General features: G+C 43.9%; 1 protein-coding gene across 2 annotated transcripts in view; it reads right to left on the reverse strand.

Moving 5' to 3' along the window:
* The window catches only part of NSG2 (neuronal vesicle trafficking associated 2), a 57,341-nt gene that overhangs the window by 17,361 nt on the left and 16,461 nt on the right, over positions 1–23,519 (reverse strand). Inside the window, exon 3 of one of the 2 annotated variants that reach the window (XM_067732816.1) lies at positions 22,922–23,005. The exons of the other annotated variant lie outside the window; for it this stretch is intronic. Within the exon in view, the coding sequence (XP_067588917.1) occupies positions 22,922–23,005 (84 nt within the window). The remainder of the gene's footprint in view (positions 1–22,921; positions 23,006–23,519) is intronic. 2 annotated transcript variants of the gene reach the window in all.

Genomic DNA, 23,519 nt, shown 5'->3' on the forward strand with positions numbered 1-23,519 from the left:
GGTTATCACTAGGTGAACCCGATATTAGGAATTAGGAACAGACACTCTCTCTCCTACCTCCCACCTCAATTTTCCCTCCAGTGATGAGTATCCATCAGTATGAGATCTCTTCCTGGGGTGAGGGTGGAAAAAACAGGGTGAGAAGCTAGAGAACCACTTAGGCCTCTCACTCTGAGCCTCATGCCCAGCTGTGCTCATGGGAGAAGCTGCTTCTTGGGTTATTGGGTGCCCACCAGGTGAATAAGGCAGTTCTTCATCTGCCATTTGGGGTCCATCCTTATGTGCAGACCTCCTTGGCAGGGAGCCTCAGAAGGAAACAGCGGAAGGATTCTGGAACCAAAAACTCTTCCAACCCCTTGTCAATCTACAGCTGTGGGTATGTAGGCTGACCCCTCAGCTACTTGGTCCTGTCAAGGGCTCACCATTCTCACCGTCAAGCAGCACCTAGAAGTTGAATCTACCCTCCAAGCCCAAATGTTCTCAGATCAGCTATGCATGTGTCACTGTGGCCTCAGATGGAAAATTTTCCATCAGTCTGTTCTGTTTCAAGAAAGAGAGAAAAATGGGGTGGTGGCCAGAGCCTTGGCTTGGAAGCCAGAAATGCCCATGTTTGGATTCTAACCCCAGCACCTCCTGGTTCTCTTATTACATTTCCTGGGCCTCAGTTTTCTCTTCTGGAAATTGGGATCCTAATAATTATATTGAAGCCCCGATGTAAAGATGAAATGAGATCGCTATGTGAAAACACAGAGGGCAACACCTGGCACAGAGCTGGTAGCCGGAGATATTCATCCCAAGGATCTGGAAAGAATGAACACGCCTCAGGATCTAAAACCACGTGCCCTCTGCCTGTCCCATGGTTCCATGCTTTGAGTGATTTCTTTTTTCACGCCAAACAGACGGCATTCGCTCAATGTTAATGAATTCATTCTCCTATTTTGGACACATCAGACTCACGCACATAGCTGTGAATGGGAAATAACCAGAGGGGCCAAAACAACAACCCATGGTGTTTTTGTTGGTTTGTTTGGACTAATCAGGAGAAAAGAAACCATTTCCTTTGGGTTTTATGAAATATTGGGACGAGGCTGCAGACGGCCATCACTACTAACCAGAGCCAGTCTGGAGCTAGTGCAGACTCTGAGAACATACATGCTCTCCATTGGCAGCTCCACCCCTCCTATCTGTGTGACTTCAGACAAGTTCTGTGACAGCTCTAAGGCTCAGTTTCTCCATCTATGAAATGGGAGTTACGATGATCCCTAGCTCCCAGAGGCTCTGAAAGGCAACATGAGGTCATACAGATCACCTGCCTGGCTTTGGTCCGAAGCAGTGTTCGGTAAGTGCCTTCTAAGTGAATGTATCAGAATGATTTCTGTTGAGATGTTATCTCTTGGGTAGAAAAGCAAACGCTGACATGGCAGGTCAGGTCTGGAGGGTGAGAATCCGTTCTGTTTCATTCCTCACTTGGGGTCAGTTCCTGAAGAAGGAGTTAGCTTTGCTTATGGTTTTGCTTTATTTCTTATTGAAAACTCTTAAAACCAATCCTATAAGGTAGGTCTTATCGTTTTTCCTGTTTTATAAACGAAGAACGTTGTAAGACCCAAAGAAGTTAAGTCACTTGCCCAAGTAAACTCAAATAATGAGTGGAGAAGAAGCTGAACTCAGATGTGAACCCCAAGGTTGTGTGTACATACGCTTCCTCTGGAATGGCTGCTACCAGAGTGGCTGTTTGGAATACAAAGGTTCTCTCCATCCCAAATCAAAAAGATTATGTTTGGTCAGACTCTTTGGTCAGCTTCCCATGGAAGCCCCCCAAAAGCCATTAAAGAAGCCCATTCTCTAGGGCCCCAGTGAATCCCGCTGAGGTAATTGCCTTTTGAAAGGAAAGGGAAAATTAAACATCTGTGGCCTCAAACTTTATATGAGCAAAAATTCAAGAGTCTCTTTCAGAACCCAGAAAGGGCAACTCCCCACGGAAGCTGGAACGGTACAGAAGTGTGATCCCGGCCAGAGCCAGGAATTCATTTATATTAGTGGAAACCTTGAAAGAGAAAAGGCACAATTTAAATTGGAACATTCCAAAGCAATAGCTCATTTTCCAATTGAATTTGCTATTGGCATAATCATTAGAAAGAAGAAACAGGGGCCCTGGGGCCCAGGTTATGCAGGAGATAAATCTCTGGACTCCTGAGGTATTTTTCATTTTGCAAGGGCAAACCATTGTTCAGCTTGGGCCAGAGGATATTAAGACCTTTGAGAGTAAACCTTTTACAGGTTGGAGAAGCTGAGGTCTTACTTCACAAGGCTGTGTCTTTATCAGCCGATAATCAAAGGCAAATGCAGAATAGAGATCTTAACCAGTGTACCTAGATCTAAACAGCCTATCAAAGAGAGAAGCCATCCTTTCCTGGTCACCTACTATGTGCAATCACACAGCAGACAAGCCACATAACTGAGGCAAGAGGGCCAGGGGTGGAGACTGGAGGGAATGGAGGAAACATGTCGCGTCCACATGGGGTAGTTGCTCAGCCCCAGACAATTGTCAAGGATGGGAATGAGGCCCTAATATGGCTGTTCTTCTCCTTTTTCAAGAAAAGACAGAGATTCTGCCCACAAGTGAAATGTCTCAATTTTTAAATTGGGGGCAGCAGATACAACACTATGGTTTCTTTCATTATTCATTCTAAACCTTTCAGTGACTCTGTAAAGTCAGTCTTTTTAACCCTATTTTATAGGAAATAAGGTTCCAAAAAGTGGTTGGTCCAGGGTCAAACAGCCAGTAAAGGTTGAATCCAGGACTCGCTCCCAATTTGTTCTGGGAGGGAGGTAACGAGGTCCAAGGTGATGAGCTGGGGAGTGTGACTGGTCTGGGGCTGAGTGGAGAGCCAGCCCAGGTGGCACCCAGAGCACCTGTGACACTTACTGGACACGGCAGGGTGGGGGATTAGAAGGGTCTGAAGCACATGTCTAGGAAACAGCTGCAAAGAGGCCCAGCACTGTCTATCATGGAGGAAGGATTTGGGGGCATGGAGAAGGAGGACCTAGTATTTATTGAGCAACTACTAGAAGCTAGGCCCCAGGCTGTACATGCACTGCTTTACTGAATCCACACAACTATTTGAAGATGTTATTATTCCTGTCTTCATGAGGGGACTTCCCAGGACCACACAGCCAGCCCGGGTTGAGCCTCTTTGTTCTAACATTTGCTCAAAACACCTGGACCTTCCTCCTGCCCGGGCTTTAGACAAGGAGAAGCCTGGAGCTTCCACTGCAATGTGGTCAATCACCAGTATTTTGTAAAAACCGGTCTGGGCCAGAAGGCCTCACAAATCTTACCAGGGTTATTTTGCACAAAGTGGAACTCAGTGAATTAAGATGTTGCACAAGCCTTGCTGTTTCCATGGGGAGGGGTCATAGCTACAAATCTGTCCCCACGTGCAGGCAAATGGGCTTTGAGCAGATAGGTCATGAAGTTGGTTTACCGCTGCTGTGATTATGATTTTTACTTATTATTAAGAAAATGAAAGGCATCCAAGCGTCCAGGGTAAAGGCGGTGTGGCTGTCCAATTTCAGCTCTGCAGAGACTGGGATGCAGGCGTCTAAAAGGGAGGCAGTGCCAGGCGGTACAAGAGGGAGCAAGCCTGGATCCAGTCTCTGCTCCACCACTTACGGGCTGTGTGACCTTAGGCATGTGATGCCACTTCTCTGAGCCTCAGTCTCCTTAGCTGCAAAAATGGGATTAATCATAACAGCCACTACCAGGCACATTGGTAGGACTCTCAAGGACGCTGGATGTAAAGCTCCCAGCAACGTTGGATATCATCACTGTCGTTATTATTAAAGTACATTCCGTAAGCAGTCGCCTATAAAACCACCTGCTTGATGTCCTGTCACTAAAATAGCATGATGCCTGGCTGGACCTCTTAATTTCATCAAAACGGTCTGTTGAGTCACAGCTTTAATTAACTTTTCCATGATTTCACTGGGAAACCATGTTTCAGGCCCTTGCCTCTTGCCCCCTATCCCTGGCTCCAAACAATGGAAGTTCATGTCTCTTATAAACCAATTCTGACTCTGCGAAGACGAGCAAATCACCCATTGACACACAGGATTGCACACACAGCTAGTCTGCGATGCTGCAGAGACCTTTCCACAGAGCATTAAGGTAAGGGCTTGGAACTTAAGGAAACTGCCTTTCCTCAACGAGTTCCCCATAGTGGCTGCAATCTGGGTCCCTGGTTTGTGTGCATATTCAACTGTGACCGCCTGCTGTGTCTTCCCAGCAGTCCTGGCAGGATGAGCTGGGCACGGTGACCCAGAGCAAAGGATCATTGTGTTTCATATATATGCGAAGCTGCTCTTTGCAGGGTTGCAGAAAACCATGGGGCTGGGGGTGAGGTTCAGGTCAGGGTTGCTTCCTGGGTACAGAAAATAAAGCAGGACAGAAGAGGCAGAATGTTCTCAGCTAGAGGCTCCATGGTGGGAAACCACAAGCCTGTTGAGAATGCCTACGGGGGACTTGAATTTTGACTGAGCTGTTTCCTCCTTGGGGGCCCCAGCCCTGAGGATTCATCTTGGTAGCCCCTGCATTTGGCCAAGGCTTGACTGCAGTAGGTGCTCAATAAATCTGTGCTTAGTAAATAAATGCCCCTAACTAGTTTCATTCATCTTATTTTCATTACACCCCTATCTTTTTCCAGAAATGATTTAAGGTGCATGATTTAATAATCATTAACATTCGCTAAGTGCTCCCAGTTTGCCAAGTTTTGCCCTGAGCATCTTATATGGTTTCCCCATTATGTCTTCACAGCAATCTTTGTGATAGGTATTATTATTACAGTCCCCATTGCACAGATGAGGAAAGTGAAGTAAATGAAGTAAACGAAAATGAATGAACGAAGTAAATGAAAGGAACAAGGATGGACATACATCAGAAGCAGGTGTTATAACAGTGCCTGTACTTGCAGCAGGGGGGGCAAAAAATTGGTACAAGATTTTCTGGACGCCTAGCCACAGATAGGAACTGGATCCTTTATAACATTCAAGAGTCCAGAAGATAAAAATAAACTGATTGCTCAGGAGATGCACAAATGGCTCCTATCTAACATGTGTGGCCTTGGTCAAGTCACTTCTTTCTCACCCTCCGGTTCTTTGGTTGTTTTTGGTTTTGTTTTCTGTACAAAGAGAGTGATTACAATAATGTCCCCAACACAGAGCAGTTACGAAGGTCAAAGGAGATGATAAATGAGGCAAGCCCAGTGCCTGGAACCCAGAAGATGCTCTATCAATTATTCACCCTGTCATATTTCTGGCCTTTTCTCCCCCTCCACTTATTGAAGGAGGCATCTTGGAGTGTGGGTGTTTAACTGTAACATCGTCAGCGAGGCTGCCCAGCCAGCTCAGTGTTGCCTAAAAAGAAGAAAGGAGCTATGCAGGGCTTTTCAAGCAGGCCTGCTCCTGAATTTCACAAGCAGTGGGTGGCTGAATTGTTCGGTGAGTTCCAGCCTGGGCCCCACTTAAATCCACTTTAAAATGAAAGGTGCCTCTAACGTCCCATTATAGGGCCTTGCCCTAGGAGGCTCAGGAAAGTCATGCTTTTCCATCGTCTCCTGCAGCCAAGAAATGCAATTGATTCTCCTGGTCTTATTTTCATATTTTAAAGAACTGTTTCCCCCGGGCTCCTCAGAGAACCGAAATGGAGAAAATCTCGTTCATATTTTACCATGTAACCCAAAGACTAATCATGCACCTGACAACAGATACTAGTGGAGCACCTGGTCCATAGCAGGTCTAGGCCAGGCACATGGGATTCAGGGATGACATATGTGTGGTCTCTGCCCTTAAGAAAGACTTTAGAAGACAAAGTGAGAAGCACTGTGATGGAGAAAGCACTGGGGAAGGGGTCCTTAAGCTAGCCTGGAAAGAGATGGAGAAAGGGTGATTCAGGCAGAGAGAACAGTCTGTACAAAGATATGGAGGTGTGGGTGGTACATGAAAGATGACGCTTAAAAGGTAAACAGAGGCAAGCTCAAGAAAGAGCATGGGTGTCAGACTAAAGAGTTTATTGTGAGCACTGGAGAGCTAACAGATGTTTGACATCTGGTATTCACTGACATGGCTCCATTATTTTAAAATGGAAATTGAATGGATGGGTGGAAATTGAATTGGACGGGATGAAATTGGGAGGTAGGAGAATCAGAACGAGGGCTCTAAAAATAGTCCAGACCTAAACGAGTATTCCATGAATGTCTTCTTCACAGCCCAGTACTGAGCTAGCTACTTTGGGAAATACCAAAAGAAATGGATGCCAACTGTGTTTTGATGCTTTACATTTACATACTCATTTAACTATCACAAAACAGGATTAGTATCTCCATCTTACAGATGAAAAAGTCTAAAGTTCAAGGAGGTAAAGAGAAGTGAGTCACACTGGGAAAGCCCGGGAGTAAGGCAGGTCTGACGGGCTCCACTCACTGCTGACCAACGTGGCCCTACCCTGCAGGCCAGCATCAGAAACGGAGCAGGCTCAAATACAGAAAGGAAAGACAAATTGTTACATCTCTGTGTGCAGCCTGGAGTGAGATGTTTTACTCTAGATCCAAGAATAACTAATGTGTGCCTAAAGGGTGATCTGTAAATACAGAGCCCCGAGCTCTATTAATATTCAATGATGAATGATGTTTCTTTCAAATCAAATTCACATAAATGGAGGTTTCAGCAGTATGCCAGCTCCTGGGAACATTTGACTGTGGGCCATGTCAGGTACTTCCATGAATCACCTGTACCACCTACCTCAAGGCCAAGGACACAGTGGCTACTCTACAAATACTTGTTGACTGAATGGGGCCACTTTGAGAAAAATCACTGAAGGGAGTTACAATTAGGAGAATGACAGTGGGTGCATTTCATAATGTCATCTTTTAAAGCTTTAGAGAGGTAGCTGGGTACAAATGGAATTTTTTTATTAATTCTTCACATATTTACTGAAAACTACCCACACCCTCCCAATAACACTAAGCCAGAGGATTTTATGAGTTAATTCTGTTTTATAAAAGACTCAAAGAAACATTATTTCTCTACTCTTTCCAATTTTCTAGAACATGGAGAAAGGAAAAGGCATGTATATTCTCTTTACAAACACAGCATAACACTAACAACCTTACCTGCCAAAGACAGCGCAGAAAAGAAAACTCAACACAACCTCACAATATTATTAAAGCAACAATTTAAAATAATATATTAGCAAACAGAATTCAGTGGTACACCATGACCAAATGAGGCTATGTAAGAATGCATTAATATTTAAAAGTCTATCAGTATAATTTACCATAATACTAGGTCAATGAAGACAAACCATGTGATCATCTCCATAAATGCAGAAAGGGCATTTGAGGGGAAAAAAATCCATCAAAATTTAAATGGTGAAATGCTAGAAACAGCAGATCTGAAGGTATTCACCAATGCAATTAGATAAGAAAATGACATTAGGAGTCTAAAAATTTCAAAAAGGAAATAACATAAGAAAACGAAGTTTCAGAAAAGGGAAGCTATATTAGTATTATGGACAGATGATACAATTATATATGTAGAAACCCAAAGAATCAAAATTTTTAACAAATTATTTGGAACAACAAGAGAAGTTGGTAACTGCCTAGTGGCAAATAAATGTACAAACTTCAAAAACATTTTTATTAAGTATAAATAAAAACTTAATAAAAATTAAATTAGAAAATATAATGGAAGAAAAGGGCCTTTTACAATACCAACAAAAAATAGGTAAAATACTTAAGAATAATTTTTTTTTTTTTTTTGCGGTACGCAGGCCTCTCACTGCTCTGGCCTCTCCCGTTGCGGAGCACAGGCTCCGGATGCACAGGCTCAGCGGCCACGGCTCACGGGCCCAGCCGCTCCACGGCACGTGGGATCCTCCCAGACCAGGGCACGAACCCGTGTCCCCCGCATCGGCAGGCGGACCCCCAACCACCGCACCACCAGGGAAGCCCCGGAATAAATTTAATAAGAACTGTAAAGATGATTTTAAAGAGCAGTTGAGAACCTCAAAAGAAGATGTCAACAAATGCAAAGTTAAATCTTGTCTCTAAATAGACTCAATACTTTAAAGATGTAGCTTCTCTTCAAGTTAATCTTTAATTCATGTAACCCAAATTTAAAAAGTTAACAGGAGTTTTTTGGACCTAAAATATATGTTAATATTTACCTGGAAAAGTAAATGTGCAAGAATGGATTAGGAGTTCCTGAAATGTAAAAGGAATAAGAGAAGAAGACTTTACACAGATTTTAAAGTGTATTATAAAACTACGTAATTGAGACAATTTAGCATTGTCTCTGTTATCAATAGCAAATAATTGTCAGATCCATGGAAGAAAAGAGAGCAGAGAAGTAAACTCAAATACATATGGGAACGCAGTATCTAAAAACTGTGGCATGTCTAGTCAGAGAGAGAAAGGATTAACTAATAATCATCAATCAACTGTCAAACTGCCATTCAAAAAGAAGTCAAGTTGGATTCCTACCCTGCTCTTTACAAATTCCAGAGGGATCCAAATTTTAACATAAAAAAAAAAATCATAAACGCAGCAGAAGAAAACATGACGTTAGGGTGAGAGAAGGCTTTGATTTTTATAGAGTCAAATGTACCCATAATTTCCTTTATGCCTCCTGGAGTGTGTGATTAATTTGAGTTATAAAGCAAAAGTAAGAATTACTGAAGATATAAAAAAGAAGTTGCACCATTAACAAAACAAAAAGGCAAAGGACAACTGAGAAAATACTGAATAAGTGAGAATGACTAAGTTCTCAGCTTTTGGAAGAGGCCACGCAAATCAACAAGAAGGAACAGCAAGTGGTCCAACCAAGTAGGATGTTTTCCGGGAAGGACACAAACAGGCAACTGGTACATGGAAAGAGGCTCGATCTCACCAGTAGTGAAAGACATACAAACTTAAGCAAAGGTGAAGAGCCATTTTCTATATATCAGATTGGTGAAACTTTTAAAGTTTCTTAAAACAGGTGCTGGCAAAGTGGGGAAGAATACATTCGCAGGCACAGTGGAGGATGTATATGTGGTGGAAAATTTTTGGAGGTAATTTGGTAAAAGCTATTAAAACTGAAAATTCATATTCACTTTGGTAAAGTTTTTAAGATAAAGATTCTCATACCTTACAAATATACTTGTAAAATATATGAAAGATGTGTGTGTGTGTGTGTGTATGTGTGTGAAAATACACATACTAGGAATATTACTGAAGCAGAGTTCTTAGCAGCAAAAGACTGAAAGCTAAAACAATAGGGGACTGATTAAGAAAGATTGTGAAAATCCTCAGTCTACAGTCATTAACAAGAACAAAAAAGGATCTCAGTGTGGTGATGTGGAAAGGTCTCCGAGATATATTATTAAGAGAAAAAAAAGCAAGGTACAGAAGAATGTATATAAAATGGTCCCATTTGAGAAAATGAAAAAGAATATCAAATGTGCATAAGCATATATAAATACAAATATGCTGACACGTAGAAAACGCCTCTGGATAGAAACATAAGGAGATATTCCTAGGCTGTTCTATAGAGCTTTCTGCAATATGGAAATGTCCTATAAATCTGAGCTGTCCAATATGGTAGCTGCTAGGCTCACGTGGCTATTGAGCGCTTGAAATGTGGCTTGTGTGACTGAGGAATTAAATTTTGAATTTTATTTTATTTTGACTGATTTAAATGTATACAGCCACACGCAGCTCGGAGCTTCCAATCTGGATAGCGCAGACTTAGACAATGGATAGTTTGGGGGAGAAGGATTATGAAAGGAGAGAAAGGGAGATCTTTTTTCAGTTTATGCCTTTCTATAGTGTTGGAATTTTGTGCATGTATTATATGTGTTACTTTTTTAATAGTTTAAAGCACATTTTATTTGCCTTCAACTTATCATCTGTGTAGAATATACTCTACACCGCAATCTGAATGCTCTTCAATGGGCATTTGATTACACAGAATCTCCAAAACTTTTACTTTATTTTTTTTTCTTCCAGTTTTATTGAGATATGATTGACATACAGCACTGAATAAGATTCAGGTGTACAGCATAATCTTTTGACTTACATACATTATGAAATGACTACCACAATAAGTTTAGTGAACATCCATTCTCTCATATAGATACAAAATAAAAGAAAAAGAAAAAAAAGTTTTTCCTCATGATGAATACTCTTAGGATTTACTCTCTTACCAACTTTCATACATAACATCCAGCAGTGTTAATTATATTTATCATGTTGTACATTACATCCCTATTATTTATTTATCTTTTTATAAATGGAATTTTATTCCTTTGACTACCTTCATCCAAATCTTACTCTTATTTAAAAAGTTACTGACCACCAAGGTCCCAGGGTCGATAGTCATAGTAGAGGATTTAGAAGGGAATCAAAGGTGGTGTCTGTCCTCAAGAGTCCAGGCTTTCTTAGGGCCATGGGAAAACACATGTAAGGAAATAACTGCACAGAGGAGGTCAAGTTGACAAACTCCCCGGTGAGTAAGGTCCCCAAGGAAGAAAGGGTCAGTTCCACATGACAGTGGGGAAGAGAGGAGGGGCTATTAGAACAGGCTTCACCCAGAAGGTGATGTGTGAGCCAGCCTACGAGACGAAAAGGTGCCCGCTAGACCGTGGGGGAGAAAAAAGCACTCAGGGCGGAGGAAACAGCTATTTGGAGGAGTGGAGGCAGGATAGGGCAAAGTATGCCTAGGATTCCACGAGTAATTTTGGTTGGTGGGAGGGGTGTGAAGTCAGAAAGGAGAGGAGGTTGAAGAGAGAAGAAAGAGGTTCTGAGGATCAGGGACAATAGACTAAGGAGTTCAGATTTCACCCTGAAGGCCAGGGAAGCCCCAGAATGGCTTTAAGCAGGAGAGAGAACTGATCACACGTGACTCTCAGAAAAGACGTCTGTCTGGCTATGGCTTGGAATGTCAAAATCAAAGACAAGCTGGAAAATGAGGGATGCAATTGAAATATTTTTATCCTATATATATAGAAAAATAATAAAGCTGTATATGGATTTAAAATTGCATTTTGTACATTTTACTTTGCCCATGAACAATCACCTTTGAGCCATGAAGAGTTATGCAGAACCAAGGGGAACGAAAATTCAAAGGAATTAATTTTTCCCACCTCCTGTGACCATCTCATATTTTAGTAAGTCCCTTAGGACCTTGAGAGGTCTTTTGTCTTTTTACTAATTTTTCTAGGGCTTCAAATCTCCAGGAGATGGCTAAGATAAGAAACTGAATATTCAACAGCTCTGACATGTCGTGGTGGGACATAATTCCTATTTTCAGGCAAATAAATATGGCGATAAATTCTAGGCCAAGGTTTTCTCAGCCTTGGCACTATCGATATTTTAGGTAGGATAATTCTTCATTGTGGAGGGCTGTCCTGTGCATCATAGGATATTTCACAACATCCTTGACTTTAACCCACTAGATACCAGTACCACATATACATACAAACACACACACAGAATGGTGACAACCATAAATGTCTCCAGACATTGCCAAATGTCCCCTGGGGAACAAAAGCATCCCTGATTGAGAGCCACAGTCTTAGAACATCTCACACAGAAGAGCCCTTGGAGACTGTCCCACCCAACTTCCTCATTTTACAGATGAGAAAACTGAAGCTCTGAGGCTGAGACCAGAAACCAGGTTTCCTTACTCATTTTAGAACTTTTTTTTTAGAGATCAGATATATTTCTTTTTTGCTTTTTTTGAACTTTTTCTCCAGTTTTACCGTTTATTTTATTTATTTTTTGGTCACGCCGTGCAGCATGTGGGATCCTAGCTCCCCCAACCGGGGATTGAACCCACGCCCCCTGCATTGGGAGCATGGAGTGTTAACCACTGGACCGCCGGGAAGTCCCGAGATCAGATGTCTTTTTCTTAGCCTCAGAGAAATGCAATTTTCCACAAAAAAAAAAAGTTGGAGGAATTTTAAATCAAATCAGTTGCACATGGATGGACCTGGAGATTATCATATTAAGTGAAGTAAGTCAGACAGAGAAAGACAAATATCATATGATATCACTTACATGCAGAATCTAAAAACAAAAAATGATGCAAATGAACTTATTTACAAAACAGAAACAGACTCACAGACTTATGGTTACCGGGGGAAGGGTGGGGGGGAAGCTATAGATTGGGAGTGTGGGATTGGCCTGTACACACTGCTATATTTAAAATGGATAACTAATAAGGACCTACTATATAGCACAGGGAACTCTGCTTAATATTCTGTAATAACCTAAATGGGAAAAGAATTTGGAAAAGAATATGTGTATGTATATAAAAGAATATATATATACACATATATATACATATATATATGTGTATATATATGTATATATATAACTGAATCACTTTGCTATACACCAGAAACTAACACAACATTGTTAATCAACTCTGCTCCAATGCAAAATAAAAAAAATTTTTAAAGATAAGGAAAAAAATAAATAAAATCAGTTTTATCTAGCTGAATATTCATTTATTTTTTCTCTCTCTCTTCTCTCTTTTCATCTCTCTCCTTCTCTCCCTGATATACATGACTCAGCCTAGAATTTCGATTTACTAACTTGTTTTTCTAGCTACAAATGCTACCAAAATTAATAACAATAATGATGATGATAATAATAATAAAAGAATATGAAAACATCCATCCTTCTCTAATTTAGCATTTTTCTTCTTTCATTTGTTCACAGTGAAGAGGTGAATGGGAAGACGTCTAGTATATATCAGAGTTCCTGTGTGTCAGGCACTCTGCCAGGCGCATCCTAAACACAGTTATTACAACAACCCTCCGAAGTGGGCGTTGGCATACCCATGTTACTAAAGAGGAAACTGAGGCTCATGCAAGTGAGATGACTTGCCCACGTAGCCACTGAGTTCTAGAACCAGCATTCAAACCCAGGTCTGTCAGATTGCATAGTAAAACTGAGTTCGGGTTGTGGAGTCTTAGAGTGCATTCATGATTATCGCCCAAGTGAGAGTTGAATCCCCTCTGAGAACCAAATCCACCTGCAACTGCTCAGATCACAGAGCCGAGGAGCTTGCCAGCATCTCCAGGAGGAAGCCAGGCCTATGTGGCAGTTGCTATGACGACTAGTTTTCTTATAATTATAGAACATGATGGTGACACAAAAAGCCACACAGTCACTTTGTTAGGACCTGTCTTCCTCTGACAGTTCCAGGAGCTTAAACATCATAATTTTTTTTTTAATCCCGTTTAAAATAATCACACATTGTAGCAGCAGAGGCCCAGAGAGCAAGACAGTCAGGAGATTAATCCTCCCACTGCGTGAGGGGACCGTGAGACAAGCCACATGACAAGCCATGAGGAAAATGGCGTGTCTTCCTTGGGAAATGTTTGCTTCTCTCCTCTCTTTTGGATCCATGCATTTAGGACTTGGCCAAACAGTGTATTTAAAGAGAAAAAAGAAGAGAGCCAAAGCAAAATTGGCCTAATGCTTGGCAAGTAACAGGGATAGGCAGCAACATTTTAGTATTCTAGCAACCACTTTTCAGTTTAGTTTAAGTTAGCCAATTACCCATATGTACAGGGTTTCCTGATTTGGAAGCTGACAGAGACAAAAGAACACACACATACTCTCATATACATACCATAGACATACATACCCCTCTGGTCCAGAAAAGCCTGACTCTTGCCACTTATTGGCTGCATGACCTTGAATACCTTCATTAAACTCTCTGACCCTTGGTCTCCTCATCTGGCTATCAAAAATAACGCCTACTTCAAGAGTTAAAGATAAAATAGAAAATGACTAGCAAACTACCCAGCATATAATAGGAGCTCAGTGAAATGGAAGTTATTGTTATTAATTAATTACAAATAATAAATCTTGTTTTACTTTCCACAAGCATCTTCCTTTCATTACCCCAACATGGGATGTGAGAAACCTTTATGAAGCCCTACCTTCTGCACTACTTTCAGCAATCCAGCCAGGTAGCAGGAGAACTCTAGTTGAAGCCAATGTGGCATCTCAGAGCAGTGGTGGGTGCAGGCAAAGGCTGGGACATTCTCCAGATGAGAAATTGACTTGGGGAATCAAGGACAGGTTTCTGGAGGAGGTGAGCTTGTCCACAAGGTGGAAAACGTGGGCTGGCAATAGAGCCAGAGGAAACTGCACGGGCAAAGACCTGGAGGGGTGAAAGGGCATGGTGGTTTTACAGAGCCATGAGAGGCCCGGAGCACTGAGGACACAGGAATGGTGGAGGGACTTAGCAGCAAGGACCACCTTTGCAAGAGCCTGCAATATCACGCAAAAACCTCACATTTTTGCCTGTCGGAGTGGGGAGCCATCAGAGATTTCTCAAGCAGGATCTGATGATCATTCTGACTTCATAACAGGTAGAAAGGGGAAGATGGGATGAAGCTGGAAGGTCAAAAGCTGGCCCGGCAGGAATGGTGGGCGAGGAGGAGCAACTGAGCCAGGGCAATGTCAGTCGAGACAGAGGGCCTAGTGAGATGGAGCCAGGCGTGGCTTCCCACTGAGACCCACCCTGGGTGGAAGCATTCCGTCTAGCCGGATGACCAACACCTCAGCAATGAAACTATCATGTAACGAACGACAAGAGGCAGCTCACATTGATCAAGCTACCATGGGGCTTATATTATCTCATCTTGTCCTCAGGCCAGGCCTATGATGTAGACAGCATTATCTCATTTTACAGATTGGGAAACACAGGTTCAGAGAGATGAAATGACTTGCTTTAGCTCATACATACCCACAGTGTCAAACCCCCAGCCCATGTATTTCCCCTTTTCCATACTGCCCTTCACACAAGTGTGCTGGTAAACCCTCCTGGGCTGAGAAAGGGGGGTGTTGCATGATTTACACTGTTTGCTCATTGCCATGGTGTAAATACTCCCACCATGGTTGGTTACAAACTTCCAACGGTTTAACGAGCAGTGTGCAAACTTTTAATCAGCCAACTCCTACAGGAGTCCCATAGGAAATAAGAATATTCACTAAACTCTAAAAGTCATCTACACTAAACTTATAAACAAGTGACTTGCTTTATTACAACATTTATTTGCCAATGTTTGAGTCAATGAGAATGAGAACCTGGCAATAAAAGCAGCCCAGTCATTAGGTTGTGGAGTGGTCATTGAATCTCCCAGTCCCACATCCAAACCCTGAGCCCATTCCTCCTGAGATAGCACCACAGATGTTTTCTCTCCCAGGGAAATGTTTTGTTAAAAAAATTAAGCCACATTTGCTTTTCAGTTCTCAATAATATATGTTTTTGAAGGTCACTCTAATAGTACCATTCCATGAGGCCAGGAGAAAGCACCCAGCCATAAACATAGGCCTACATCTTTATTCTGATTTTTGATAAAACCCTAGCCAGAAGTGCGATAATAAACATCAAATACTATTGCAAATTTTCTCCACCAAGCGCTCACATGTAAATTCTTTCCGTTCCAGATGATGACTCTGCTCCTAAGCCAGCAGGCAGTGTTTTTAATAACTTACCTTAAATGTTCCTCAAAAGTTAAAAAAAGGGCTTCCCTGGTGGCGCAGTGGTTGAGAGTCTGCCTGCCGATGCAGGGGACGCGGGTTCATGCCCCAGTCCGGGAAGATCCCACATGCCGCGGAGCGGCTGGGCCTGTGAGCCATGGCCGCTGAGCCTGCACATCCGGAACCTATGCTCCGCAACGGGAGAGGCCACGGCAGTAAGAGGCCCACGTACAGCAAAAAAACCCAAAAAAAACAAACAAACAAACAAACAAAAAGTTAAAAAAAAAAAAAGAGGGCAATAAAAACCAAGACAACAGATAATAAAGTAAAATCGCTTATCCCCATTTGCTGCTGTCAGCAAATATTAGAATCCCACCAATGGAGGGCAGCCCCTGGGGTTTTGATGAAAAATTGGTAGAAGCGAATGGCAAAGCTATAAATGAGGTCTCACCTCCCAGGGAATGTGACACCAGGAAGAGGACATGTATGAGAATGTGTCATCGGCAAGAAGCTTAGAAGCAAAGATAGAGCCCCGATTTTAAATAAAGATATTGAAAATGAGGCAGCCAGAGCTCTGGTGTTTATCAGTGTGTAGTTTTCCATCAGCCAGCTATTTTTGTTTACTCATTAACCTGTTTATTTAGTTATTAAAGACATCATTTGGTGCCAGGTGTGGGCCGGCACTGGCTAGTTTCTTGGGGAGCAAAGATAAAGAAGACACCATCCCAGCCTCAAGTCAGTGGGAGACACAGCAGGTAACGTTGATGCCAACACTGTATAACTGGAGGGTTATATAGCAGGTGCAGGAACCCCGAGGAGGAAGGACAGACTGCGCAACGGCTGGCAGGCAACCCCTCACAGGCCAGAGCCATTTGAGTTGGGTGCTGAGGGATGAATAGGGAGTTTGCCCAATGATGGAGGTGGGAAGGGCATTCCAGTGGGAAGGGACAGCACGAACAAAGACAGGGAGGCATACGAAGTATGGTGTCATGAGGGAAGGACCAGGGCTTCGAGCAGGTCAGGGAGAAGGCAGGTGAGCAATGGAAGCTATGGCAGGGTTAGAGGATGGCAGTGTCCTTGCAGGATATGCACGTTAGAAAGAGTCCTCCTCTGGGGAGGTGAGAAGAATGGGCAGGAGGGGGCTGAGAAAGGAGGCAGAGGCACCCAGAAGGAGGATGGGCCAGGAGATGATGGGTTAGGACAGAGACCAGAGAAGAAAGCACAGTTACCAGAGACTCTCAGGAAGGAGAGGGGCCTGGACTCTGCCGGCTGTTAGATGTGGCCACCTCCCGACACCCAGCCGGGCAGGCTGATTCTGGTGTTTTGCCATGTCTTTCCCAGGTTGGAGTTAGAAGGAATGTGAACAGAGTTGAGGCCTGAGACAGAGTGCAAACACCCCCATCCCCTGGCTGGGTGGAAGAGGAAGAGAAGGAAAGAAACGTCTGGCAGGTAGACTGGCCCAGCAGCATCCCCCGGGAGCTATTCACTGGTAGTCAGGCTCCCTTCCACTGGCGGCAGCTTCCCTAACCTCTTACACCCGGCCACGGCCCCCTGCTTTGGACCTGCGAGTACATCCCAGCTCCACAGCCTCCTGGGCGTGGAACTTGGGAAAATTCCCAGCCTCTCTGAGCCTGGTTCCCTCACCTGCAAGTGGGGTGACAGTCTCGCCAGCCCAGTTTGCTGGGATCATTCAGTGGGATACCTTACATAAAGCGCCAATCACAGGTCAGGTCAGGAGCAGAGCACAAGCCCCAAAAAGTTGAGTGGATCAGTGACTGGATGGAATACTGAAAAATCAACACCCTATAATATTAGGCTTGAAGCTTCAACTGGATTTTCGTTTTTTTTTGTTCCGTTGGTTTGTTGTTGTCTTTTGTTTCTAATAATAGCCCACAGACACCAGCTCCTTAAAAATTGCTAAGCTCTCGCTTCTAGTTCTCCCCAGCCAGCTTTATCTTAATGCGTCCATTTGCTTGACGGGAATGATGGGTTCTGGTCCCTTTACCCTAATGCATCCCTCCCATTCTGGATTCTCCCCACTGACTGTGCTCAGGGTCTGGTCTGTAGGCATCCCCAGGATCTTTCCCCATGTGCCCGGACACCCTCTAATCTGAGCTTATCCAGACCATAGCCACCAGAGTCAAATTTCCTGAACCCAGACTCAGCATGCTATCGGGGATGAATACTGAGGCGGTCCCCAAAGTCTGGGGCTCACGTTGCAGCACACGTGACACCCACTCTATGCCAGGCCCTCTTCTGGGAACTAGGAACACATGAGTGGGCCAGTGTGATCCTACCCTCCAGGGACCAGAGGCTGGAGGGGGCTGAAGATGCCAGAGTAGCCAGTTACAGTACAGCAGCATTCGAGAACCCCATATGATCTGCAGAGCCCAGAGGAGACACCAAACCCAGCTCAGAGGATCAAGGGAGGCATCCCAGAGGAGGTGACCATACAGGGACAGTATTCCAAGAAATTGGCCAGGACACTCTTGTCTAATCCACACCTTTGCAAGCTCCTCCAGAGCAAGGATTTTGTCTTGCATAACCGTGTGTCTCCCAGCAACAGGCATCCAGCCCAGCCCAGAGCAAATTTGATAAAGACAAAGAAGAAAGGGGAGAAAGGGCAGGAAGGGAAGAAGTCGGCCAGGAAGGGAAGAATTCAGACAGGCTACAGTTTGGCAAGGACAATGGCAGGGTGGCATCAGGTGTAGCAGAGAGAGTGGGATGTGGAGCCATAGGGCTGGGTTCTTATTTTGTTCTGACACGTCCTCGCCGCGCGGCCTTGTCAGACAATTCACTTCTCTGAGCATCAGTTTCCTCGTCCGTAAAATGGGGATAAGAATAACAGTAACAAGTGCACAAGGTGGTTGTTAGCCTACAAAGTGGACGTTAAGGCATTTTTAACAGGTACTAGGATTATTCATTTTATAATGGATGTGTTGAGAAGTAGCCTACCAAAAACTATTGCCTACACTCCCCAGGAGGCAAAGAGATAGCTCTCTAGGTCACTGTAGAGAGCCAGAGGCCACCCATGGATCCTGACATCGAACTGGCTACATTTAGAACAGTTCCTCCAGGTTTTCCCAGCCACATTCCCAGGGAGAAAAAGCCAGGAGAGGGAGGACCAGGTCTGTCTCAACCAACACACAAAATTCAGCTAATGAGGTAGCAAGCGAAGAACCCGGGGTGAAGGAAAGGGATCTGAACAGGAAGAGAATAAAATGATCATTCATTGAGCACTAGAGTGCACCAAGGCCTTACACTTTGTGCTATTGTGTCCCGGTTTACTGATGAGGAATCAGAGCTCAGAGAGGTGAAGGGACTTTCCCAAGGTCAGGAAGCTAAGCTAAGAGGTGACAGGGCTGTGACCCAAGTTGCCAAGTGGATCTAGCCCCAAAGTGCAGGTGTTCCCTGCAATATCTCTCATCAGATTGGCACCAACAGCCTCCAAATGCAAGACTCAGTTCCTTCTCACAGGTGAGCCTGGGGACAGTCAGATCTTAGGGCATGGCCGGATGCACCAGCTCCTTCGATAGCATAATCAGCTTTAGAAGAACCTCCAGCTCCCAGGACTAAGAAAGAAGGAGGGGCTTCTCTCTGCACGCTCCCATCTTCTCAAAGAAGCCTGATGAACGGTCTCTCAAGTCTGTGGGCCTTGGCAATGACTGCAAGAGCCTTCGTGTTAAAAAAAAGTTCCAGGCGATTCTTTCAATCTTTCTCAGTTCGTCTCTCCCTCCCTGCTCTCTCCTCTCATTCTCTCTCGTAGAGAATTGCTATGAGCTGATCTCCCCATGTCCAATTTGAGATGTGAACTCACAAGCTGTGCCACCTCCATGAAGATATTGGAATGAGGGAGGGAGGCATCTTTGCCATCCCCGTGGTTACTTCTGCCCCGGGCAGTATCCTGGAGGGGTAGCCCGGCCACTGTTTACCAGCGTTATGCTCTCTAAGATGAACTGGGAATTCTCTGACTTCCAGCCCCCGTGGTCTAGCCGAAATTTCTATCCTGAACTCCAGACCCGTTACATCCAAGGGTGGCCAGACTGCCTCTGCCCCACCCTTCCCATGGTCCCCAGGCACCTCCCAGTCAATGCATCTCCCACTGCCCGGTCCCCCACCTCCTACCCAGTGGACAGCATCCCGCCCCACCCCCCACCCCCCGGCTCAGTCAGTCAAGCCAAACACGGAGGAGCCCCTGATGCCCCTTTCTCCAACCAGGAACAATTCTACCTCCATAACAACCCAGCTGGACCCCCGAGTCCCACTGCAGCTGACAGCTCAGACCCTCAGACGCTTCCCTGTTTTTTTTTAACATCTTCATTGGAGTATAACTGCTTTACAATGGTGTGTTCGTTTCTGCTGTATAACAAAGTGAGTCAGCTATATGTATACATATATCCCCATATCTCCTCCCTCTTGCGTCTCCCTCCCACCCTCCCTATCCCACCCCTCTAGGTGGTCACAAAGCCCCGAGCTGATCTCCCTGTGCTATGCGGCTGCTTCCCACTAGCTATCTATTTTACGTTTGGTAGTGTATATATGTCCATGCCACTCTCTCACTTCGTCCCAGCTTCCCCTTCCCCCTCCCCGTATCCTCAAGTCCATTCTCTAGTAGGTCTGTGTCTTTATTCCTGTCTCAGACTCTTCCTGCCTCAGAATCGCCAGCAGCACAAGCTCCTCCCTAGGGTGCTGCATCCACCTTCACCCCAGCAGATACATCCTTCACGTGGCCCAGGGGGAGCTCTCTTTAAGGAAGTGAAAAGCCAGGCTAATAAATGCTCACAGCTCTACAAAAGCAAACAATTTTGCTCCATTCCTCCCATTTTGTTCCAAGCGGCAGGGCCCTCCGCCCACACCTGACAGTCTGTGCTGACAAAGGGCTGCCCCCAAACCCCAACGCCCTTTCTTCCCAACCTCCAGGGCCAACTGAGTCAAGCTGCGTGGGGCACTTCCTCAGGCCCTGGACCCTGACAAGCCACTCATTTTCTCCTGGCTCACTCGCTTCTGTTCTAACCCATAGTTACCCAAAGCAGGCGGCACAGATGAACAGAAAGGCGGGGGGTGGGGCCGGCTTTCAGCCCTGGCCCTGCCACTTGCTAGTGGGTGAGCAGGTCACATCACTGCTCTGAGCCATAGTTCCCCTTGAAAAAAACGGGATTATATCAGCTTCTCAGGGACTCACGGGCATCAAATATGATAAAATTGCCACATCACCAAAAGTTGCCAACAAAGAGGAAAAAAAAGAAAACAATGACAACATGGTCCAACACCACGGCTGATAACACAGCCACAAACGACATTTTGAGACATTTCTTTCCATGTCCTTTTTCCTCTGCATACTTGTGGTTTTTTTCATCGTTCCAGCCATAGAAAACATACAATTTTAATCTCTGCTTTTTTCACTCAGCTTCCTCTATGAAGCATTTGCCCAAATTATTGCATGTTTTCATAACCATCATTTTAAATGATTGCTAAATAAGGAATAATTCCATCAAAAACTGTAACACTCTATTTGGCAAAAAGAGCAAATTTTTAAAATATTCTAATTTTTTCTGATTATTGTAACAATTCATGCTCGTGTAAAATTGAGAAAGTACAAGAAAGATGAAAATATCTCGTTAAGCCCATAATTCAGAGTAAACGAAATACTCTCCCTCCAAAAGTGATTCCTAAGAAACTGCTGAAACAGTCCATCCTATGCATGTGGTCTTACATATGGAATCATGAGAAAGCTGCTGAAAATCTAGCATTGTTTCCAATGCTTCGATTTTACAAATAACACTGCAATAAACATTTTTGTGCATGAATCTGGGCATACTTCTGATGATCTCTGCCGCCAGGAGGACAGGTCAGCTTTACTCCCTGGCCTGATGCTCATACATTATGCACCATGATACTCCTACCCTCCCCTCACAGCTACCTGCTGGTTCTTGCAGATACCTGCATGCAGTTCAGGCCAGGTCAGCGTTCACTGGGCCCATGCTGTGTGCCAGACACTAAAGCTACAGCCAAAAATAAAAGCAAGTCCTGCCCTCAAAGAGGGGGTCAACATCCAGGGAAGTCCCACATTCTGGGGGGATGTACACAGACGTGCCATATTCCCTCCCAGGCTCACACACCCAGCTGCTCTGACACATGTAGCAGGGAGACAGATAGGGACAGAAGCGGACCAATATGCTTATCCATGTATAATACATACTCCAACCAAGTATGTATTATACAAATACATACAGACAACCAACCAACGGCTGTTTTCACTTCCAAAGCCCTCAGCCACAGTTGATACAAAATAGTTACTATTAATCGTGCACTTATCACGTATAGATCCAAGTGCTTTGCATGTATTCTATATTCCATTCTCACAGTAACCTTCTATTATCGCCATTTGATAAATGAAGTTTATTGACTAGCTTGTGGCCACATGGCTGGTATGAGGTGGAAACAGGGCTCAAACCCAGCCAGACTGCTTCAGTTTCCATCCACAGAACCACTTACTCTACTGCCTCCATGGCTGATATTGCCTCCTAAGTATCTTTTAGGCCTCTCTCCACTCACCTTCCTTTGCTAAGCCACTACTGTTTTTTTACTTGCAGTAACCCAGCAGTCTCCCCACTCTCCCTCTATTACTCATGTAAAAGCCAGCATGCTTTTTCCAAAAACCCAGTTTAATCATATCCTTCCTCTTCTTGAAGTCCTTTGGGGTTTCTTTCATGCTTCTAGCCTAAAATAATAATTCCTCCATACAGCCTACGATGACTGGGACTGTCTGCCCTCTGCCCACTTTTCATACCTCATCTCTGTCTGGTCCCCACACCCCTCCTAGAGCTGAGCTTCACTGCCCTTATTCCTATTCAATGTTGGGTTCAACTTCCCTCCAGCCTCAGGGCCTTTGCACAAGCTGTGCTCTCCTTAGCCATCTAAGTGACTTCCCCAGGGTACTTCCCTGAGCTTCCTCCATACATCCTCACAGAGCAGCCTTCATGGCTCCTTCACGCAATTCATCACAGTGATATGTATTCACCAGTTCTCCTAGTGACCCAGCCACCAATAAATAGAAAATCAACCATTCGGTTTTTACCACTAAGAAGTCAACTTTTCTCTCCCTTTGTCTTTTTTGTATTTGTTGCAATCAACCAATGTCTAAACTTTGAGTTTCTTTATACATTTCTATCACATTTCCTGAAGACTGTGATGGAAAGGCAGAGAGACAGGGACAGGAGGAAAAAGAAGAAATGAGACACATTTATCAATTATCAAATTGTCTGAACATTTTGGAGTAGGAGAGAGGATAACTTGTCCTCAAGAGGCAGAGCTTTAGTTATTTGATTAGACTCAGTGACCTACACCCAGTCTTTCTGTTACACCATCAAGACACTGACCGTAAATTCAGCGATTTTCGGCACCCGGAACTTCCCTTTGTTCTTCTGTTCGGGCTGATATTCCGTTCTTGTCTTCACAATCACCTGAAATGTTCAACCAGTGTTAGCATGCACAGAGACTTGAAAGACTTTTCTGTTCCTTTTCTTTAGTAACTAGAATTTACCGTATATTGCATAAAGATCAGAAAATAAAGAGCCTCCCACTCAAACAAACACAGGAAAATAGAAAATTCAAATCACCCATAATACTTTCCAATTCCAACAGACAACCATAGGTGACAATTTTGATCTCACCTTTCCAGTTTTTATATGCATATATATGCACATATTCTGCATATGTATTTGCTATTTATGCAAATATATACTTTATGAAACGGATTCATACTTCATTTTATCACACAACACTCTACTAACATTTTCTCCACGTAGAAAAATATATGATTTCATTTTGCCTTTTGATGTAGCTTAATATTTCGTTGTGTGCATATACCACAATTAATCTAACCGGTCTTGATGGCTGAACACGTAGGTTGTTTCCACAGTTCAGGGTATATAAACAAGTTATGATGAACATCTTGTAGCAAAACGTTTGCACATA

Source organism: Pseudorca crassidens, chromosome 3, assembly GCF_039906515.1.
Source record: "Pseudorca crassidens isolate mPseCra1 chromosome 3, mPseCra1.hap1, whole genome shotgun sequence".
Classification (NCBI taxonomy): domain Eukaryota; kingdom Metazoa; phylum Chordata; class Mammalia; order Artiodactyla; family Delphinidae; genus Pseudorca; species Pseudorca crassidens.